Below are 17,858 nucleotides of genomic sequence, written 5' to 3'. Positions count from 1 at the left end.
GAACTGAGAAACCTACTCAGTCCCCCGACCACCCCCACCAAGCAACGCCAGCCCTCTCTCGGCACCATCCAACAGATCCAATAAAAAGATATCGAGCCCGATATCATTGAGGTGCACTCCATCCGGCGCCAACAAATCCGCATTATCCCCCTCCAGGGATTGGTGCCGCAACCCAATTCCCCCTATTGAGCGAATGAACCGCGACACCCGCACATTAATCAACCTACGCACTCTCTCCAATGCTGCCATGTTCCTCGCTCCCTGCCACACCGTGCGCGCCACTATCTCGGACCAAACCACCACACATTGAGCGAACAGGTCCTGGAAACGCGCCAAATCAGACCGTATAAATGATAATAATTTGGCCATTTTAACTTGGCCGATATCATTCCCCCCGGCGTGGATGATCAGGACAACAGGTCCTTCCGTGTGCCTCGTAACTGCCACTACCTCTGGCAGTAACTGCACCCACCTTAGTCCCCGTACACCTCTCCAGTGGACGTCAGCCTGTGAGAGGCCCAAATTCGGACCCAACGGCCTCTGTACTGCCTGAACCGCCGCCCAATGCACATATGAATGCCCCAGAATCCACACCTGGGGGCGCCGATCTCCTAACAAAGAAAAATCAAGCTAAATTCCGGTAAACGAAAATACAGGCAGGATTAGCATAACACGATACCCAAAGAAAACGAGGAAGGTGTGGAAGGCTAACCGGGGAACCTCCAAAATTAATCACACTTTAAAACCAAATCAGGTCGCACATACGACTTATAGCTATTAGAACCCCATCTACCCAGACGCATGATAGCCGCTAATCCAAGCCCAAGGCATCTGCCTCTGTTGCAGCGCCAATCCTAAACGAATGTGTACCAAACTCGCCCGGTGGCAACCCCAGGTATTTCAGCCCGGCCTTAAAAACCGCCTCAAATTGAAAACGCGACATCTCTGAACCATCCTGATGCATCAAGAATTGAGCCCCGGACCCTCGGACCAACACAAATTCTTGAACCAACCTCACCGGACAATCCTGACCCCCAATCCTCCCAATTGACAACCAAGCTCCCCTCCCTGCCGTATCTGTCTTTGACCTCCGAACGCAGACCCGGAGGGAATCTCCCAACACCACTACATCAGATCCGAGAAGCCCACCGCTTGCGCCCACGCTGGGCGGAACCAGCTCACTGACCCGTAATGCGGCAAAGAAAGCTAAAGAAAATGCTGCGCCAAACAACGAAACCTCATATTCATCACGGCACACAAAACATAAAACGGCTAGCAGCCGACCCAGGAGCGAAAAGGATACTGGACGCCTCGTGTCCCTGGAAAACGCCTCTTTCCTCCACCCTTTCAAAGACTGCCTAACGACAAATTCTTTTGTAACATCTCTACATCCCCACAGTTTTAACATAAAGGCCACACCTGCTAAATGCTTTCCTGCAGTGGCCGCACTGCAACCCTCCTGACGTAATTGTACCAAACTTGCAAGAGTGATATCCAGGTGACACCCATCCTGCGATGGGAAGTTACTCCCCGCAATCTCCAACCACCAATCCCACGCTCTGCAATGACTCTTCCAAGTCGCCGGCACCACAGAACCCCTCAACAGTCTCATAAGTTGTCCTCGACCAGGGCCCATAAGTGAAGGGGGGGGGGACTCCCCTTCTGCCAAAGCAGCCGGGTGCAATTCCCGAAACCAAGACATCTGTGAACGAGACAAAGCATCGGCCATCACATTACGGACTCCCGGAACATGTTTTGCACGGAACCACACATTCAACCTTAAACACTTCAAAACCAACCATCGTAATAAAGCTAATACCGGCAATGAACTAGACGACAACCCGTTTACCGCATGCACCACCGCCATGTTGTCTGTCCAAAATACAATCCGCTTATTCACCATCACGGTACCCCACAACTCTACCGCAACTATAATAGGAAACAATTCCAATAACGTCATATTCCGCACTAGACCTAACTCCCCCCAATGCGAGGGCCAAGGGGACCTACACCAACTTCGGCCCAAGATTGCTCCAAAACCATCACTTCCAGCTGCATCCGTAAACAATTCCAAATCTATATTAGACAACTCAGCGTCCTGACACACCGACCTACCATTAAATGAACTCAAAAAGGAATGCCAGACAAACAAATCCTTTTTCATCCTGGACGTTACCCGGATGAAAGGATTCGGTTTCAATATACCCCTAGTGGCTAAGGACAAACGCCTAGAAAAAACACGGCCCATTGGAATTATCCGACAGGCAAACACCAGCAGTCCCAATAACGACTGTAACTGTTTTAACGTCACTTTTTTAGACCCCATGATCTGGTCAACTTGCGACACCAGACTTATCAATTTGTCATCAGGCAAGCGAAAAATCATCTGCATGGTATCAATCTCGATGCCCAAAAATGACAAAACAGTTACCGGGCCTTCAGTCTTGTCTTCCGAAATAGGTACACCAAAACGCGACATTACCTGTCGAAACACCCGTAGCAACGTGCTGCACAACCCAGAGCCCCCAGGGCCCACAAAAAGAAAATCATCCAAATAATGAATGACCGAAGCAAAACCAGACTCCAAACGAACTACCCATTCTAGAAATGACACAAACATTTCAAAGTAACTACACGATATGGAACAACCCATGGGAAGGCACATATCAACATAAAAAGCATTATCTAAACAACAACCCAGCAGGTGAAAACAGTCCGGATGAACCGGCAGCGAACGAAAAGCCGCTTCAATATCAGACTTAGCTAACAACGCGCCCTGTCCTGCCACCTGTACCAGCCTCAATGCAACATCGAAAGACGTATACGAAACCGCCGCATCCGCCCTGGAAATCCCATCGTTAACAGAACCGCCGCGAGGAAAGGAAAGGTGATGAATCAGCCTAAACTTCCCCCGCTCCTTCTTTGGAACTAAGCCAAGTGGGGAAACTCGCAGATTCGGATACGGCGGCTCGCAGAATGGACCTGCCATTCTCCCTAATTCCACTTCTTTTGCCAATTTTAGACGCGCAATGCCAACATTCTCATTGATCGACTTCAAATTGTCAGCCAATGACAATGTTGCAGAATATTCAAAAGGAATCTCAAAACCAAACGAAAACCCGCTAGTGAGCACCTCTGCTTCCCGCCTCCTGTGGTATCGCTCTAACCATGGGACCATCTCGAGAACGTTCACCGGCGTTCTCCGCTGCGCCGAAAGGAGGTGCCTTGACCGGCTGCTTACCTCTCCGGAAACACCGGAGCGCCGAATGAGCGCCCCCACAGATGGAGCATTCATGTCGGAATTTGCACGTGGCAAAGAACCGACAGTGGCCCTCGTTGTAGAGCCAACAGGCCCCCGTGGGCCTAGCTGCCGCAGCTCCGGGGGCGGGACCTGGCGCTGCGGCCGCACCGGGAAAGGGTCGTTGCTGTCTGCTCCCTTGCGCTAAGATGAGCTGAAACCACACGTCCGTTGCCTTCGTCGCCCAACTAATATGGGGCGACAAAGCCAAACGACGCCTAAATTCTTCATCATAATGCCACCAGGCCGCACCACCGTGCAGCCTGTGGGCGCTGAAAATTGTGTCAAAATAAACAAACAACTCGGCCCCTTTCCCGGGATACCGCTGGCAAATAACGTGAGCCAGTGTAGCATAACACTGTACCCAGTTGCCAAACATTTTTGCGACTTAAACTTTCTTATCCGAACCTCTCTCAAAAACCCGCTCCTTATCGACCGTCACCTGCTCCACTGAGACCAAGGACCAAATATCCACAAATGCATTCCTCCAAATCTTGTCCTTGGTCTCAGCTGACAAATGAGTCCCGAGAGGAGCGACCCCACAAAACAAAGAATCTCGAAACGTCAGACTAGCCAAAGTATTTTCTCTCTCAGACGGGAGCTTAGCCCCAACTGGTGGCACAGAGGGAACCGACGTTCCCTCGTTCACATTCAAACCAGCCACCACGGCTTTTAAAACGGAAATCAGATCAGCACCCGATGCATTAGATTTATTAGGCCATGCGTCACCGCAGGCCGACTCACCGCTCCCAGAGGTCCCACCGACTCCAGAGGGTCCTTCAGCCACTTGCCGCGGCACTGGAACCACGGCCTGAACCTCCTCCACCGGCCCGGCGGGAGGGACAACCTGGGACAGCTGCTCACGATCCACGGACAAGCGCCGCACCTCCCGGAGTCGACTGTGTGTCTGCGGCCGTGATGATCTCCGCTACGACTTCCTCCACGACCCTGATGAGGCAGATGCCGATGTCGCTGGCGAGGAGGAGAATCCTTCACTGGAAGACGAGGAAGACCGCCGACCATGCCTCTTCACGCCACCTGATCTGCGACGTCTGTGATGGCCGTGACGGCGATGTCTTCCAGCTCGGCGTTTCCTCCCTCGCCTGGAACGCTCCCTCACCGGACCTGCAGGAGAAAAATGAGACAAGGCAGGAGAAGGGCAAAACGGGTCCACCGCTCCCCTGACCCTATCCTCACTAGCACGCTCCCCTCCCGGCCTCGACCCCTGCTGACAGGGGACCGGGGGAGACCGGAGTTGAGAAGCAGCAGGCACAGTAGAAGCCCCCGCCCCAGGGCTAGGCCGCGTATTCACCGCTCGCTTCCTTGTACTCGCCGCCATCTTCTGTCCACGGGCGCCGCCATCTTGTTTCCTGGCCGACCTGGAAGTCCCGCCTCTGTTCTCCCCACAGCCATTTCCGGCTGCACAGAGAACAGAACGGGGAGCGATGGCGTCGGCCCCGGCGGCTCACAGGAACCGGAAGTAAGTCCCAGCTCCCGCGAACATGCCTCGTGGTACGCGACCATGGCGGACCAGTTACCTGGGCCCGCCATACTCACCCCACTGTCCCGTAACTCGGCCGCCGCATCCGTGCCCGCAACTGCAGCTCGAGGTGGGTTTTACCGTGCCTGTGCCGGTTTAACTGCAGCCCTCTTACCGCCATGGGGAGGGACGCCAGCGCGACGAGTGGACGGGGGGAGGGCGGCACTATGTCGACCGACGAAGCGCCATGCGACATAGGCCTAGGGGACATGCTGGGACCAGCGCACAACGATGCAGCAGTCACTGCACCCCGAACAGAAACGGGGCTAGGGCTTAAACGAACCGGGGGGCGGATCACGCGTTGCGGCCTACCTCGGGTAGCCGCTCCCGGCTGTTCCATGACATGTTCTGATCCGCTTCTTCCTCCCTCCGCTAGCAGGGATTCCAGCCAGGCAGGCCCCTCCAGCGCCACCCGCTGTGCTACCTGCCGCAAAAGATCTTCCGCCATCAGTCCTGAAGGATCACGCTCCGAATCTTCCAGCAGCAACGAAGGTGTTTCTTCCACTGCAGCTTGAAGGTAAGAGGGCTTTCTGCCCCAAACCCCTGCCTTATATCTTCTTAACCACGCCCCTCTCAACCCCTTGTTCACCAATCCTGGTCATGGGCATTATTAAAACGTTCCATCCTTCTTTAACCCCTTGCAGTCCCTGACACTCTCCCTAGGCGCTTCAGTGTCTGCAAGGACAGCAATAATATTTCTGTGTCTGTTTTATGTTATCAGATTTCACACAATAGTCACATATGATAAAATAAGAAAAATAAATGAAATAAGAAAAGGAATATCGGTGTTTTGTAGCATTTTATGTATTTCTGTCAGGGCATTGCTATAGTGGGTGCAGAGTTAGCAGTCGCACAAGGGCACTAAGAGGACCTAATGTCCCCTCTGCAACAAATGACACCAGTATTATAAATGGTACATAGTAGGTGGGAGCCCTGTTACAAATTTTGCATTGGTGCCCAGGAACTTCAAGTTACAACTCTGTATTGTGTATAGTGTATATATTGTACACAGTATATGTGTAGTATAGTGAATATGTAGTGTATATGGTATGTAAAATATGTGCTACACTATACACACAAAAGCATGCAGATTATCCGCCCTGTGCACTGCAGGGAATTCCGGTCGAAAAACTACACCAAACTGTGGTGCAGTTTTTTGCCCGGAATGTCCACTGCGGAAAACGGCAGCATTTAGCCGGCCTGCTAGCAGGACGGCCGACTGGGATGATGTTTTATCCCAGGTTGCCGGCCCTTTGAAGTCATCCAGGCCGGCCTCCTGGGATGACGTTTCATCCCATGCGACCGCCACTACAGCCTGTGATTGGCCAGGAGGCCGGCCTGGAGGTAGAAACACAGACTTCTGGGTAAGTATAAGATTCTTTCTGCTGCGGGTTTTACTTCTACATTGAATTCAATGGGAAAAACCTGCAACAAATAATCAGCATTTACGCAAATACAATTGACATGCTGCGGAATAAAATTCCACACCGCATGTCAACTTCTGAGCGTTTTTTTCCGCTCAGTATTTACGCAGCGTGTGGATGAGATTTGCTTTATCTCATCCACTTTACTGCTACTGTATTATGCTGCAGATTTTCTGCAACAAATTCCAATGCGGAAAATCCGCAGTATTTATGCAACGTTTGAACTGACCCTTAATGTGACATTTTAGGTAATTATTTTTTTAAGTTAGATGTTTTACTGACAATTCTATTGTTAACTTCAATCAATCACCTGGTCAAATTACGCATTGTGATCATCCGATCTACCCTGTCCGGATGCAAGCTGTGAAAAAGTAATTAGGAGGCTGTTCATTTATTAATGATGTCATGATGTCAACATGGTGGCGGGTAAAGTCAATGGGGCATATTATCAATGTCATTATGCTAATTTCTGTCATAATTTTGTAGGTTATCACTACAGGCTGCTCTGTGGATAAGATACATCCGTAGCTCTGCGTGGACATAGGCCGCATATTTAACCCAGATTTTAAAACAATGAGAACTTTATGTAAGTATTGCCTTTCAATGAAGAGATGTAGGACTCTAGTGACTCCCCATGTCACTGTGGATCCTCATAGAACACATCAAATTATTATTACATTGTTCATTTTAATAGTAAATCAGGATTAATAAACACAACTATTACCTGTAACATAGTACCATCTATTACAGTTCTTATATATGAGTATTCACATACATGGGTAAATAAAATATAGATATTGGCTGAATAAATATTACCCGTTTACCTAAAGCACCATGTAGAACACAGATCAACACGAATATAAAGGGATTGTACGGGATTGGATAAAAGAGTCTGATTTTATTTCCAGAAACAGTGCCACTCTTGTCTATGGGTGGTGCCTGGTATTGCAGCTCAGATCCATTTACTTGAACCCTTTTTTTCTAATTACATACAATCCTTTAAAGGAGCATTGCCATCTTAGACATTTATGGGATGTCCACAGGATATGCCATAAATGTTTGATAAATCTCTTTATCGCCGACCCTCGTTTCGCCTGGTGTGGTGGCCGCTGGCCGCAGATTCCTGGCGTAGACTAGTGGAGAGAGTCCTCGCCTTTGTTCTGTTTAATGGGAGTTAACAGAATGGAGTGGGCCGCGCATATGTGCCTGACGCTATCTCCACTTGTCCCCACCTGGAATCTGCAGCCAGCGGCCAACGCGACAGGAGTCTAATGTGGATTTGCCATAAATGTCTAAGGTGGGAATGCCCCTTTAAACACTTTTTAAAAAGACAAAGATATCATACATTTTCTTTTGTAACATAAGAAAATTTCAACATAATAAATATGAATGACTAAAAGTATACAAAATACTGTAGAGACCAAGTAAGATGATCTATTTAGATGGGGGTGTGCGAACCGCTTGGCAGATTAAACAACATTGAAGCAGGAAATCTGCTCAAACTCATTATTTGGCTTCATTGCATTTCTCTGAGACTAAATCCTTAAAGGATTCTGAAGGATTCTGGTCACTGCTTTGAGTATCTTCTAGACAATCGAGTCCCTTGGTATCTTCAGGCTCTGGACAAGAACCTGAGTTGGAATGATGAGGTTTTTGTTCTTGGGTGATTACGGTGCTGGAGGTTATAATTACCTCAGTTGTGCTCCTTTTCATGTACTGAGGCGTTTTTCTGCCAATGACTCTAAATTTCTGTGGACCTGAAAAGGATGTCTTGGCTACAGGGCTTGATTGTTCCGTTTTTCCTCTTGTTTGGCTTGCTTCTGTTAGACAATTATTTTGAGGACCATCAAAATTCTTAGATGTAATCTCATTTTTGTGTGTTCTTGAATAGAGAGTTACATTATCATAAAGTCCTGTCATGTTAACTGGAGTCATTGCCAACGTTGCTCTCTGAGGAGACCTTGAGATGGCTCGCTTGGCTACAATGTGGTTACTGTTGTCTGTAGAGGTTTTTAATGGTCTATGAGGCTTTTCCACTTGTTTTACTGGTCCATTTGGGCTTTTGGATGGCACAGTCTTCTGTGTCTTAACAGGACTGCTGCTTCTAGGCCAGTTGAATTTTATGGTCTGTTCATTTGTTTCTCCATTATACAATAGTACAAACTTGCTCTGAGTATTCAGGGGCAAAATGCATTTAACTTTAATACTTTTGTTGAAGATTTCAAGAGCCAAGTCTATGAAAGAGAAAAAGAACCACGTTTTTGTGAAGCAGTGTCAAGAAGTGTGTATGAGTAATATAGACACTCTAAAGGTAGCCATACACATTAGTGAATTGTTGGTCGAACCTGACAATTTCAATGGGATCAGATGATTTTCGAATGTCAAAAAGGACTCCCGATTCTCCCACAATGGCAGATATCAGGAAAAAGAAGGATCAGGCTTGTTGGATTTCAACATAACAAATGATTTGTTCCCATGAGGGATAAGGCAATGGCAGTGGGGTCTGACAACGGCGTATACCCCTTACCTTATTGAAACAAATATGCATGCTCAGCCGGGTCGAGAGAAATAGCTGTCATTTAGATGACAGCTATCTGAAGGGTATGGCCAGCTTTATAAAAGTCCACGATTATTACACAAATTTAGATTTTATTTTGCCACTTAACTGGATGCCAACTAGTTCTTAAACCCATACATTATAATTTAAGGATTCTGAAGTTACTATTAGGCTGGATTCACACGAGCATGTTACGTCCATAATGGACAGAACGTATTTCGGCCGCAAGTCCTGTACCGAACACACTGCAGGGAGCCGGGCTCCTATCGTCATAGTTATGTACGATGCTAGGAGTCCCTGCCTCGCTGCGGGACAGCTGTCCTGTACTGTAATCATGTTTTCAGTACGGGACAGTAGTTCCATGGAGAGGCAGGGACTACTAGCGTTGTACATAACTATGATGCTAGGAGCCCGGCTCCCTGCAGTGTGTTCGGTCCGGGACTTGCGGCCGAAATACATTCCGTCCATTACAGACGTAATGTGCTCGTGTGAATCCAGCCTTAAATTCAGTGTCCAAATAATACAATTATAATGTAAGCTACTAGACAGATTGCTCTAAATGAACACATTAATATAGGTATAACTATAGATGTTCTACATCAACTTGGTATTGTTGTTTTGATTGTTGTTTAAGCAACTCTAATATTAAGAACTTACCAAGAGTTTCAATGACTACACTGGGGATGACGTCTTTTAATACTTCACAGTTAGTGTGCAGAGCAGGGTTACAGTTCATCTCTAGCAGCCACACCTGGAAGGTCAAAATAGAGAAATGTATTTCATGTAAAAAAGATGACATATTTATAGGGAGTATAGAGGTTGAGGTCAAACCCAAGACCCCTTTGCCAAACAAGTGTCATGTACTGTTAAAGTTTTGCACCTGGGCCAGGAGCTTTAAAGGGGTTGTCCTGTTTAGAAAAGCCATTGCTATGGGCACAATATAGAGAAATCCGTTATTTAAGGCCCTTATCAATAATCTGAGGCATAGAGAGGCTTGAAAGATTGTCTCACTCCGTTGGGGACCCAACATGTCCATTCATTACCAGGACAGCCTGTTGATTTCAATAGGCACCATGAATCCTTAATTTGCCCAGTGGTGGTTCTGTAGCGGAATTGAACACTTCGGTAGGGTTCCCCTGCAGATTACACCTGATCTCTGGAGATCTCAGCAGTATGACATCCTATGATCAGTTTATTTTTGCGTTTACACTTCTAAATAAATGAATTGTCCAAGTTGGATAATCTCTTTAAGTTACCCCTGTTTACATGAGGGTCCAAAACGGAGCTGCCTGCCTCGTCCTACCGACATTCTTGAACCACTCTCATATAATGATGTCTTGTAAAATCACATTTTACATTTAGAGAATACACCATCAACTGATCAGCTGCAGGTTACTTTAGGCTCAGTTCTATGCTATAAGGATATGTATAAATTAAGACTAAAATAAAAAACGGAGGATCTCTTAGCAACACCCTACCACCACATTTATCAGTGACTCAACATCTTGTTCCCTTTTTCTTTACAAGAAATATCATCTTATGTAATAGATATTTATAATATATGTGTCTCAATGATGAATGTACTCATATCAAAGTGGGCAACTATGATAAGACACCTATAGCTGCATAAAGCCTCCAACTTATGTATATATATATATATATATATATATATATATATATAGGTGGACATCTGATGAGCATCCAACTACAGATTGCAGATGTAGTTTATGTCTCACACTAATCATAGAAAGACGAAAACATTTTGCATATTATAAATGCTTTTATTTATCTGAAAAAAAAGGAAAGTGAAAAGAACATAGGACACAGGACCCTTCTTTCGCCCCCTTATGACATCCAAAATGTTTGCAACAATTAGTGCATTAGGACACCAAATTGTCACTGATATGTTCTTAAAACACTGACTCTAAGCCAGCACTTTTCTTACCGAAATCTCATGGTCTAACATGTCAAGATGGCCACATCTGCAGTGAATATAAGTCTAAGGCCCCATGCACACGACCCTAAAAAAACTCCGTAGTTGGGGACCGCAATACGTTCTGCAATTAAGGAGCCACCCGGTTATATTGGCCGCGGACACCTTTCCGTACCGCTAGGGATAGGTGTCCGTGCCGTAGAACCGTGCTGGGAATTATGGAGCATGTCCTACTATTCGATTTTTACGGGAGCTCTGCCCTATTGTATGGGAGCACGGGCCGAATATGCGGCCCGAGGCAGCCGGCCGTGCTCGCAATCGCATGCCGTGATTACAGGCACGGCCGTGTACATGAGGCCTAAGGACTCAAAATTACTTTTCAACAAATAAAAATAAAACAAGAAAATAGACCAGTAAGTCCATTTAGCACATGATCGTAACATTATTCTGAAAAGGGGTTATCCGGAGAGATAAAATTAATAGCCTATTCTCAAGATAAGTCATCAATATCAGATCAGTGATAGCCTGATTGTCAGCACCCACGCCGATTAGCTGTTTGGGCAAGCACTGCCTTTTACTGCTCCATAATGTTAAACGCCAACACACTTGCATTGGTTCACAGTATTACTGCCTGAATAGAAAATGCTCCAAATGTGTCATCATTTTCCGATATGGAGTAGTGAAAGGAATGAAGAGGCTGCAGCGCTCACACGAGCGCCGTGACCACTTCAAACAGCTGATCGGCGGGGGTGCAGAGAGTTGGACCTCCACAGATCAGATATTGATGGCCTATCCTCCGGATCTCACTGGATAAGGGGCCCCAAGTCCTGTTATATTTCAGATGGTCATAGCAAATATGGCCTTTTAACTATTTGAAAACAGTAAGGACGTTATATGAATCTAACAATCAAAATGGTGATAAAGAGATAATACAGATGTGATTCTCATCCTTAATGCCATTTTTAATAAATATTCTATGGAATATACAACTTTTTAAAAATGTTTACATCATGTTTAACCAGATAGATATCATAAGCATGCATTTAATACCTTAAAATCGTCATCGATCAGGAAGTCACAGCCAATAAGGTCAAAAAATCCCCGGCGGCACTCCAGCTTGGATTTCACGCTCAGGAAACAGTGGATCATTATCTGCTGCATCCTTTTCTGTCAGAAACAGGAAGAAAATGACATAAGGCGAAAACAATGGCAGACATCGCTGCAGAATGGTGTTTCCTTTATCTAGTATTAGCTATGAAGATGACAGGATCTTCAGGAAATCTTACAACACAGGATCATAGCTTAAACATGAAAGTATTAGGTCTAATAAATGTAACACCCAGTGATCTAAAACAACACTCCTGAATAAAATATTCCGAAGTGTTGGATGTAGCAGTGGTCAATGATCTACAATGATGAAGGGTTCCGGGAAAGACTTGTATTATCGAGAAAAGACAATAACCTATAATATGTGATTTTTTTTCCTCTCAATAGTAAGGTAAATATCATGTCTATGATCAGTTGTCTCACCGTAAAGGTATTCAGCACCCAGTCTTGGGGTAGACCCTTGCCTTCTGCAAAATTCTCATTGATGTAACTGTTGAATCTTTCCATTCCCCATACTGTCTCTTCTTTAAGCTCATTGTAAAGCGGATTCTTCTTCTGCATGTACTAGGAGCCAAATAACAATGATATGACGCACAACAAAGCTTAGCTCTCTACCTGTCTAGGATTTAGTAAAAAGATTCAAATGAATTGAGCTAAACTGTAGTACCAGACACAGCCCATGGACAAGAATGGCGCTGTTTCTGGAAAAGAGCAGATCCTTTTTTGTAATCCTGGACAGCCCCTTTAAAAGGTAACAATGCTGTGTTGAGGACAATTGAGATTTTTACTATACAGATGTTTTTGCTACATAATAAAGCACATAATAGACCAGCATAATAAATTGTTCACACTTGCATTGTATAAGCCGTTACTCTGATCCATTTTTAGATCAGAATAGGGATAAAAATGGATCCGTTACAAATCCCATTTAAATCATAATAATGGATGCAAATAGATAACAGTCCGGTTGCATCTGTTTTACATTGACACCAATGATTAAATATAACCCATCCTTTAGACATCTGTTTTTTTTTTGAATGGAGAAAAGGACCTGTACTCTGCACTTTTATCTCCGTCAAAAAACCGGATGACTAACAGAAGCTAACGGATGCAATTAGAATCCCATTTTCAACGGGATTTTTAATGGATCCGTTTTTATCCTTTTTCTGATCTAAAAACGAATCAGAGTAACGGATTATATAACGCAAGTGTGAATTGAGTCTAATTTAGGAACATTAAACATGTGATACTACATTGTACAATTGCTATTAATATTTTTTAATTGAATTTATCGTTAAATGTTTGTACATTCTTGACCGTTGTCCATTCTCAGTACATGAAAATCTAAGGGGTTCTTTACTTGTAAGCAAACAGGAAATGGCAATCGACTTGGTTATCATACTGTAATGTGTAATTTGTCAGAAGTGTCAGTCATTTATTTATGGTTCGAAGTATACTTGACTGAAATTACAGATCAAGGCCCTGAGTTTTTTTGGCGTGTTTGTTGCCACGGAAACTGCGGAAAAAAACGTGGAAAAAACCGGCATAAATTGCCTCCCATTTATTTTAATGGGAGGTAGAGGCGTTTTTTTCCCCACGTGCAAAAAAAACGCTCGCGGGACAAGCCCTATCTTGATGCGTTTTCCGCCTCAGAAGCCACATTGAAAACAATGGGAGACGGAAAAAACACCCCGAACAGCCAGCAGCGTTTCTTGCTGCATTTTATGGCAAAAACCACTCACGGTTTTTTCCTTTTGCCTGTTGAAGATAGAGGTAAAAACACGCGGAAAAAAAAAACACTGCAAAAAAAGTGCCAAAAAAACGCCAGTGGTGTAAAACCACTTAAAAAAACCAGAGTGGATTTTTACAGGCAAAATTTTCTGCCTGCAAAAAACTCTGTTTGATATTGTGGTCGAAAAAATTGCAGAAATCGACCCTCATTGATTTTGATGGGAAGCAGATGCGGTTTTTTTCCTTAGCCGCTCGCAGGAAAATAAAGCGGGCATGTCCTTCCTGCCGCGGTTTCTGCCTCCGCCTCGGACCTCTTGGAGGCAGAAAAAAACTTGCAGCACTCATTTACGAGCGTTTTTCACATTTTTTGCCTGCAATCCTTGCATTAGCTTCAATGGCCATGGGTGAAAAACGCTGTGAAAACCGTGGCAAAGAAGCACAGGCAGGTCATAAAAATGCCTTAAAATTCCTGAAGGAATTCTGAGGCAGATTTTTTCTGCCGGCAAAAAACTCTATGTGATGCCAGCAGGAATTCTGCTTCTGTTTACAATGAATTCTATTATAAACAGATTTTGCATTGGGTCTCAGAAGCATTGAAGTTACGCCTCTGATGATGGAACTAAACTGTCACGCTAGTGCCACCATAATAGTGCCGTGACAGGCGTTTATCCCAGCATCGTGGGAACAGATGCACTTAACTTTCTTTGCCACTGCATAGGATTTATCTTTTTTCTTGCTCCAAAGCCTCTGACCATAGAGGCTAATTGGCCTAAACTCCCCTGAAGAATCTTGGCCACAAGGAAACGCGTCGGGAGAACAGCATTATCTGCCTGGACACATATAAAAGGAAAATAGGAGGTTTCCCAGTCCCCAGCTACAGGATCAAGATGGACTTGGACACACTATAGAATGAGTAGGGGGGTGGATTACCCCAAAATATACCTTTGAAAAAACCTCCTCCTTTATGCAGTAATATTTGGAGCTTTGCATTTACTCTGCACAAAACGTACAGAATGTCAGTTTTCTCTCACAAAAGAGAGCACATTTTTAGCCTTTAAATTTGTCCTGTGTGTATGTTTTGCACATTATTTTAAACAATATGAAGTAAAAGTTATATTTTATAAAGCTCTATCATTATTCCAGTGATTCTAGTGCCACCATAAGAAATATTATGTGAATCTATATCAATGTCAACTTAACTACCACCAAACAAGGCTGTTAAGATGAGGACATTGATGTGGATTGTGATTTATACGATGAAGACAAAGGTGACTGAGGGGAGCAGAAGATCAAAGCTTTGCCGTCGGGGCTGCGGCAGAAGCACTACATGCAACCCACCTGCAAATTCAATCAATTACATCTCCATATCGGAAGATAAGAAATGAAAAAAAAAATCAGATATTTAATGTGTGGTAAAGAGCACTGCGGAATATGTTGGCGCGCTATATAAGTAACAGAAATATATAATAAATAAAGAGGTTTTATAAAATTGTTTTTGTAGTCCTATCTCGATGCTGACATTTAGGGTATGTTCACACGCTTAACAAAAAACGTTTGAAAATGCAGAGCTGTTTTCAAGGGAAACGTTTTTTTAAGCAACTCGCGTTTTTCGCTACGTCTGAAAAGAGGTCGTGTGCACATACCCTTAGGGCATGCCCAGACGTGGCGGATTTCTTCCGCAACTGTCCGCACCAATGCCGCACAGAATCTGCGTTGCAGATTCTGTTGCGGATCTGCCCAAAATGGGCATTAAATTGATGCGTACTAGCCGCTGCGTATTGAGGTGAAAGTGCTTCCCTTCTCTCTATCAGTGCAGGATAGAGAGAAGGGACAGCACTTTCACTAGTGAAAGTAAAAGAATTTCATACTTACCGGCCGTTGTCTTGGTGACGCGTCCCTCTTTCGGCATCCAGCCCGTTCTCCCTGGATGACACGGCAGTCCATGTGACCGCTGCAGCCTGTGATTGGCTGCAGCCGTCACTTAGACTGAAACGTCATCCTGGGAAGCCGGACTGGAGGAAGAAGCAGGGAGTTCTCGGTAAGTATGAACTTCTATTTTTTTTACAGGTTGATGTATATTGTGATGGGTAGTCACTGTCCAGGGTGCTGAAACAATTACTGCCGATCGCTTAACTCTTTCAGCACCCTGGACAGTGACTATTTACTGACTTCGCCTAGCAACGCTCCCGTAATTACGAGTGCACACACGTAGTCACCCATAATTATGGGTGCACACACGTAGTCACCCGTAATTACGGGAGCCCCATTGACTTCCTCAGTCTGGCTATAGACCTAAAAATACACATAGGTCCAGCCAGAATGAAGAAATGTCATGTTAAAAAACCAATACGCTCCGCAGCACACATAACATCTACATTACATCTGCGGACTTCATTGCGGAATTTTGAATCTCCATTGAAGTCAATGGAGAAATTCCGCAATGAGTCCGCAACCAGTCCGCCACACGTCCGCAACAACCATGTATGCTGCGGACACCAAATTCCGCACTGCAGCCTATGCTCCGCAGCGTAATTGTCCGCAACGTGCAAACGAACCCTACTAAAAAGCTGTGGAAGGCAATGGAGAAACGGGTCCGCTACGGATTTCCGCTGCGGAGTGTCCGCAGCGGAATTCCAGAGCAAATCTGCTACGTCTGGCTATGCCCTTAGGCTTCTTGTTAGATCAATATGTATCAGGGTGTTGTAATAATGGCAGCAGTCCTCAGCTTTGCTATAAAGATGGTCAATCTGCCAACACTACAGTAGCTAATGTTGGAACATTTACTTCCACTGTACAGATTTTCCAGAAGCGTAGTTACCCCGTAAGGTTGGCAGTTCTTATTTTATTGATATGTTGTTAAGTAACACCTGCGTGGCTGAAGGCTACAGATAACATTCCCTTGAACTTGTAAAAGCCATATAGCCTTCTACAGTGCAAGACGTCAGCAAAGAAAATACTGGTACAGGACACAGCTGTCAGCTTATCATGAAGAGCCACCACTGATTTACCCTTAGCTCCTAGTAGTTAGCTTACCAGGAACATGGTGGGTTAAAAGATTATCTAGATCAATGTAAAGCACTTTCCAGAAACCCTCAAGAAAATATAATTCCCTGGGACATTCTCTATTTGTTTTTGAAAAAAAATGGTTCACAACCCATATAGCACCATTACAGCTTCCACAAGGCTTGTCACACAGCATTACCCAACTCCAGACCGGAGATCTGCCCAGTTATGCATCAATATGTCCAAGGGGAATGTATCACTACATGGCGAAATACTACTCTCAATGACGTTTCACAGTTTAAATCCTCAGAAAAAGTTGAGCAACCTTACAAATACTTTACTGTTCTGCAACTTTTTGGGGTTATCGCTTGTCTATATACAAGGGTATACATACCATAGAAGAAGACCATGCGGCTACTATGGGGACCTTGGAAAGAGGGGGCCCAGCCCTGGTTGGTCCCATCCCTTTTTCTACTGAAGAAGTGTTGAGAACGATGCAGCACGCCCCTCTAGAGGAACTGCAGTGTTGGCAAGGTGGTAAATTGTCCCAAGGCTCATGGAAAGAGCATGTAGAGGAAACAAACACCAGGCTCTTTTGTCCTGGATGGCAAAACCCAGCATCATAGAGGAGGGCCCAATTTGATATTTGTCAAGGGGTCCCCTTCTCGTCTATATATACCACTGTTTATCTACATAGCTGCTTTATACTCTGTCAGAAATGTGACCTAAAAGCTATGTTCTAACTATGGAACGGTCATCAGAGCTATCACAATGCTTGGTTCTCCACTAACAGGGAAATAAGCAGAATTTTGGTTTCAGCTTTTAAGATAAGTAGAGAAGAAAACACAAAATCAAGATAAGTAAAGCACAGTTTCTGCAAAGGGACATGATGTCTAAGGCTATGTTCACACGGAGTATTTTGCCGAGTTTTTTGACGCGGAAACCGCGTCACAAAACTCGGCAAAAACGGCCCGAGAACGCCTCCCATTGATTTCAATGGGAGGCGTCAGCGTCTTTTTCCCGCGAGCAGTAAAACTGCCTCGCGGGAAAAAGAAGCGACATGCCCTATCTTCGGGCGCTTCCGCCTCTGACCTCCCATTGACTTCAATGGGAGGCAGAGAAAGCGTATTTCGCGCTGTTTTATGCCCGCGGCGCTCAATGGCCGCGGGCGAAAAACGGCGCGAAAATCGGCGTGCAGGGAAAGGAAAATCTGCCTCAAAGTTCCAAACGGAATTTTGAGGCAGATATTCCTCCCCCAAAATACT

At 45.2% G+C, this 17,858-nt stretch overlaps 1 protein-coding gene and 1 long non-coding RNA gene across 2 annotated transcripts in view; one reads left to right on the top strand and one right to left on the bottom strand.

Moving 5' to 3' along the window:
• Window positions 1-17,858, top strand: part of LOC142662752 (uncharacterized) — an 86,679-nt gene that overhangs the window by 2,459 nt on the left and 66,362 nt on the right. Inside the window, exon 2 of the long non-coding RNA XR_012850969.1 lies at window positions 6,749-6,848. This is a non-coding gene — a long non-coding RNA (uncharacterized LOC142662752). The remainder of the gene's footprint in view (window positions 1-6,748; window positions 6,849-17,858) is intronic.
• The window catches only part of TTLL10 (tubulin tyrosine ligase like 10), a 74,488-nt gene continuing 64,270 nt past the window's right edge, over window positions 7,641-17,858 (bottom strand). The window contains exons 8-11 of the mRNA XM_075840978.1: window positions 12,283-12,423; window positions 11,803-11,919; window positions 9,477-9,570; window positions 7,641-8,496 (exon numbers count right to left, since the gene is read on the bottom strand). Of these exons, the coding sequence (XP_075697093.1) occupies window positions 7,769-8,496; window positions 9,477-9,570; window positions 11,803-11,919; window positions 12,283-12,423 (1,080 nt within the window). The 3' untranslated portion in view covers window positions 7,641-7,768. The remainder of the gene's footprint in view (window positions 8,497-9,476; window positions 9,571-11,802; window positions 11,920-12,282; window positions 12,424-17,858) is intronic.

The sequence above is a fragment of the Rhinoderma darwinii genome, chromosome 10 (genome assembly GCF_050947455.1).
Source record: "Rhinoderma darwinii isolate aRhiDar2 chromosome 10, aRhiDar2.hap1, whole genome shotgun sequence".
Classification (NCBI taxonomy): Eukaryota; Metazoa; Chordata; class Amphibia; order Anura; family Rhinodermatidae; genus Rhinoderma; species Rhinoderma darwinii.
Note: the sequence above shows the minus strand (reverse complement) of the source record. Positions and strands in the feature narration are given on the sequence as shown.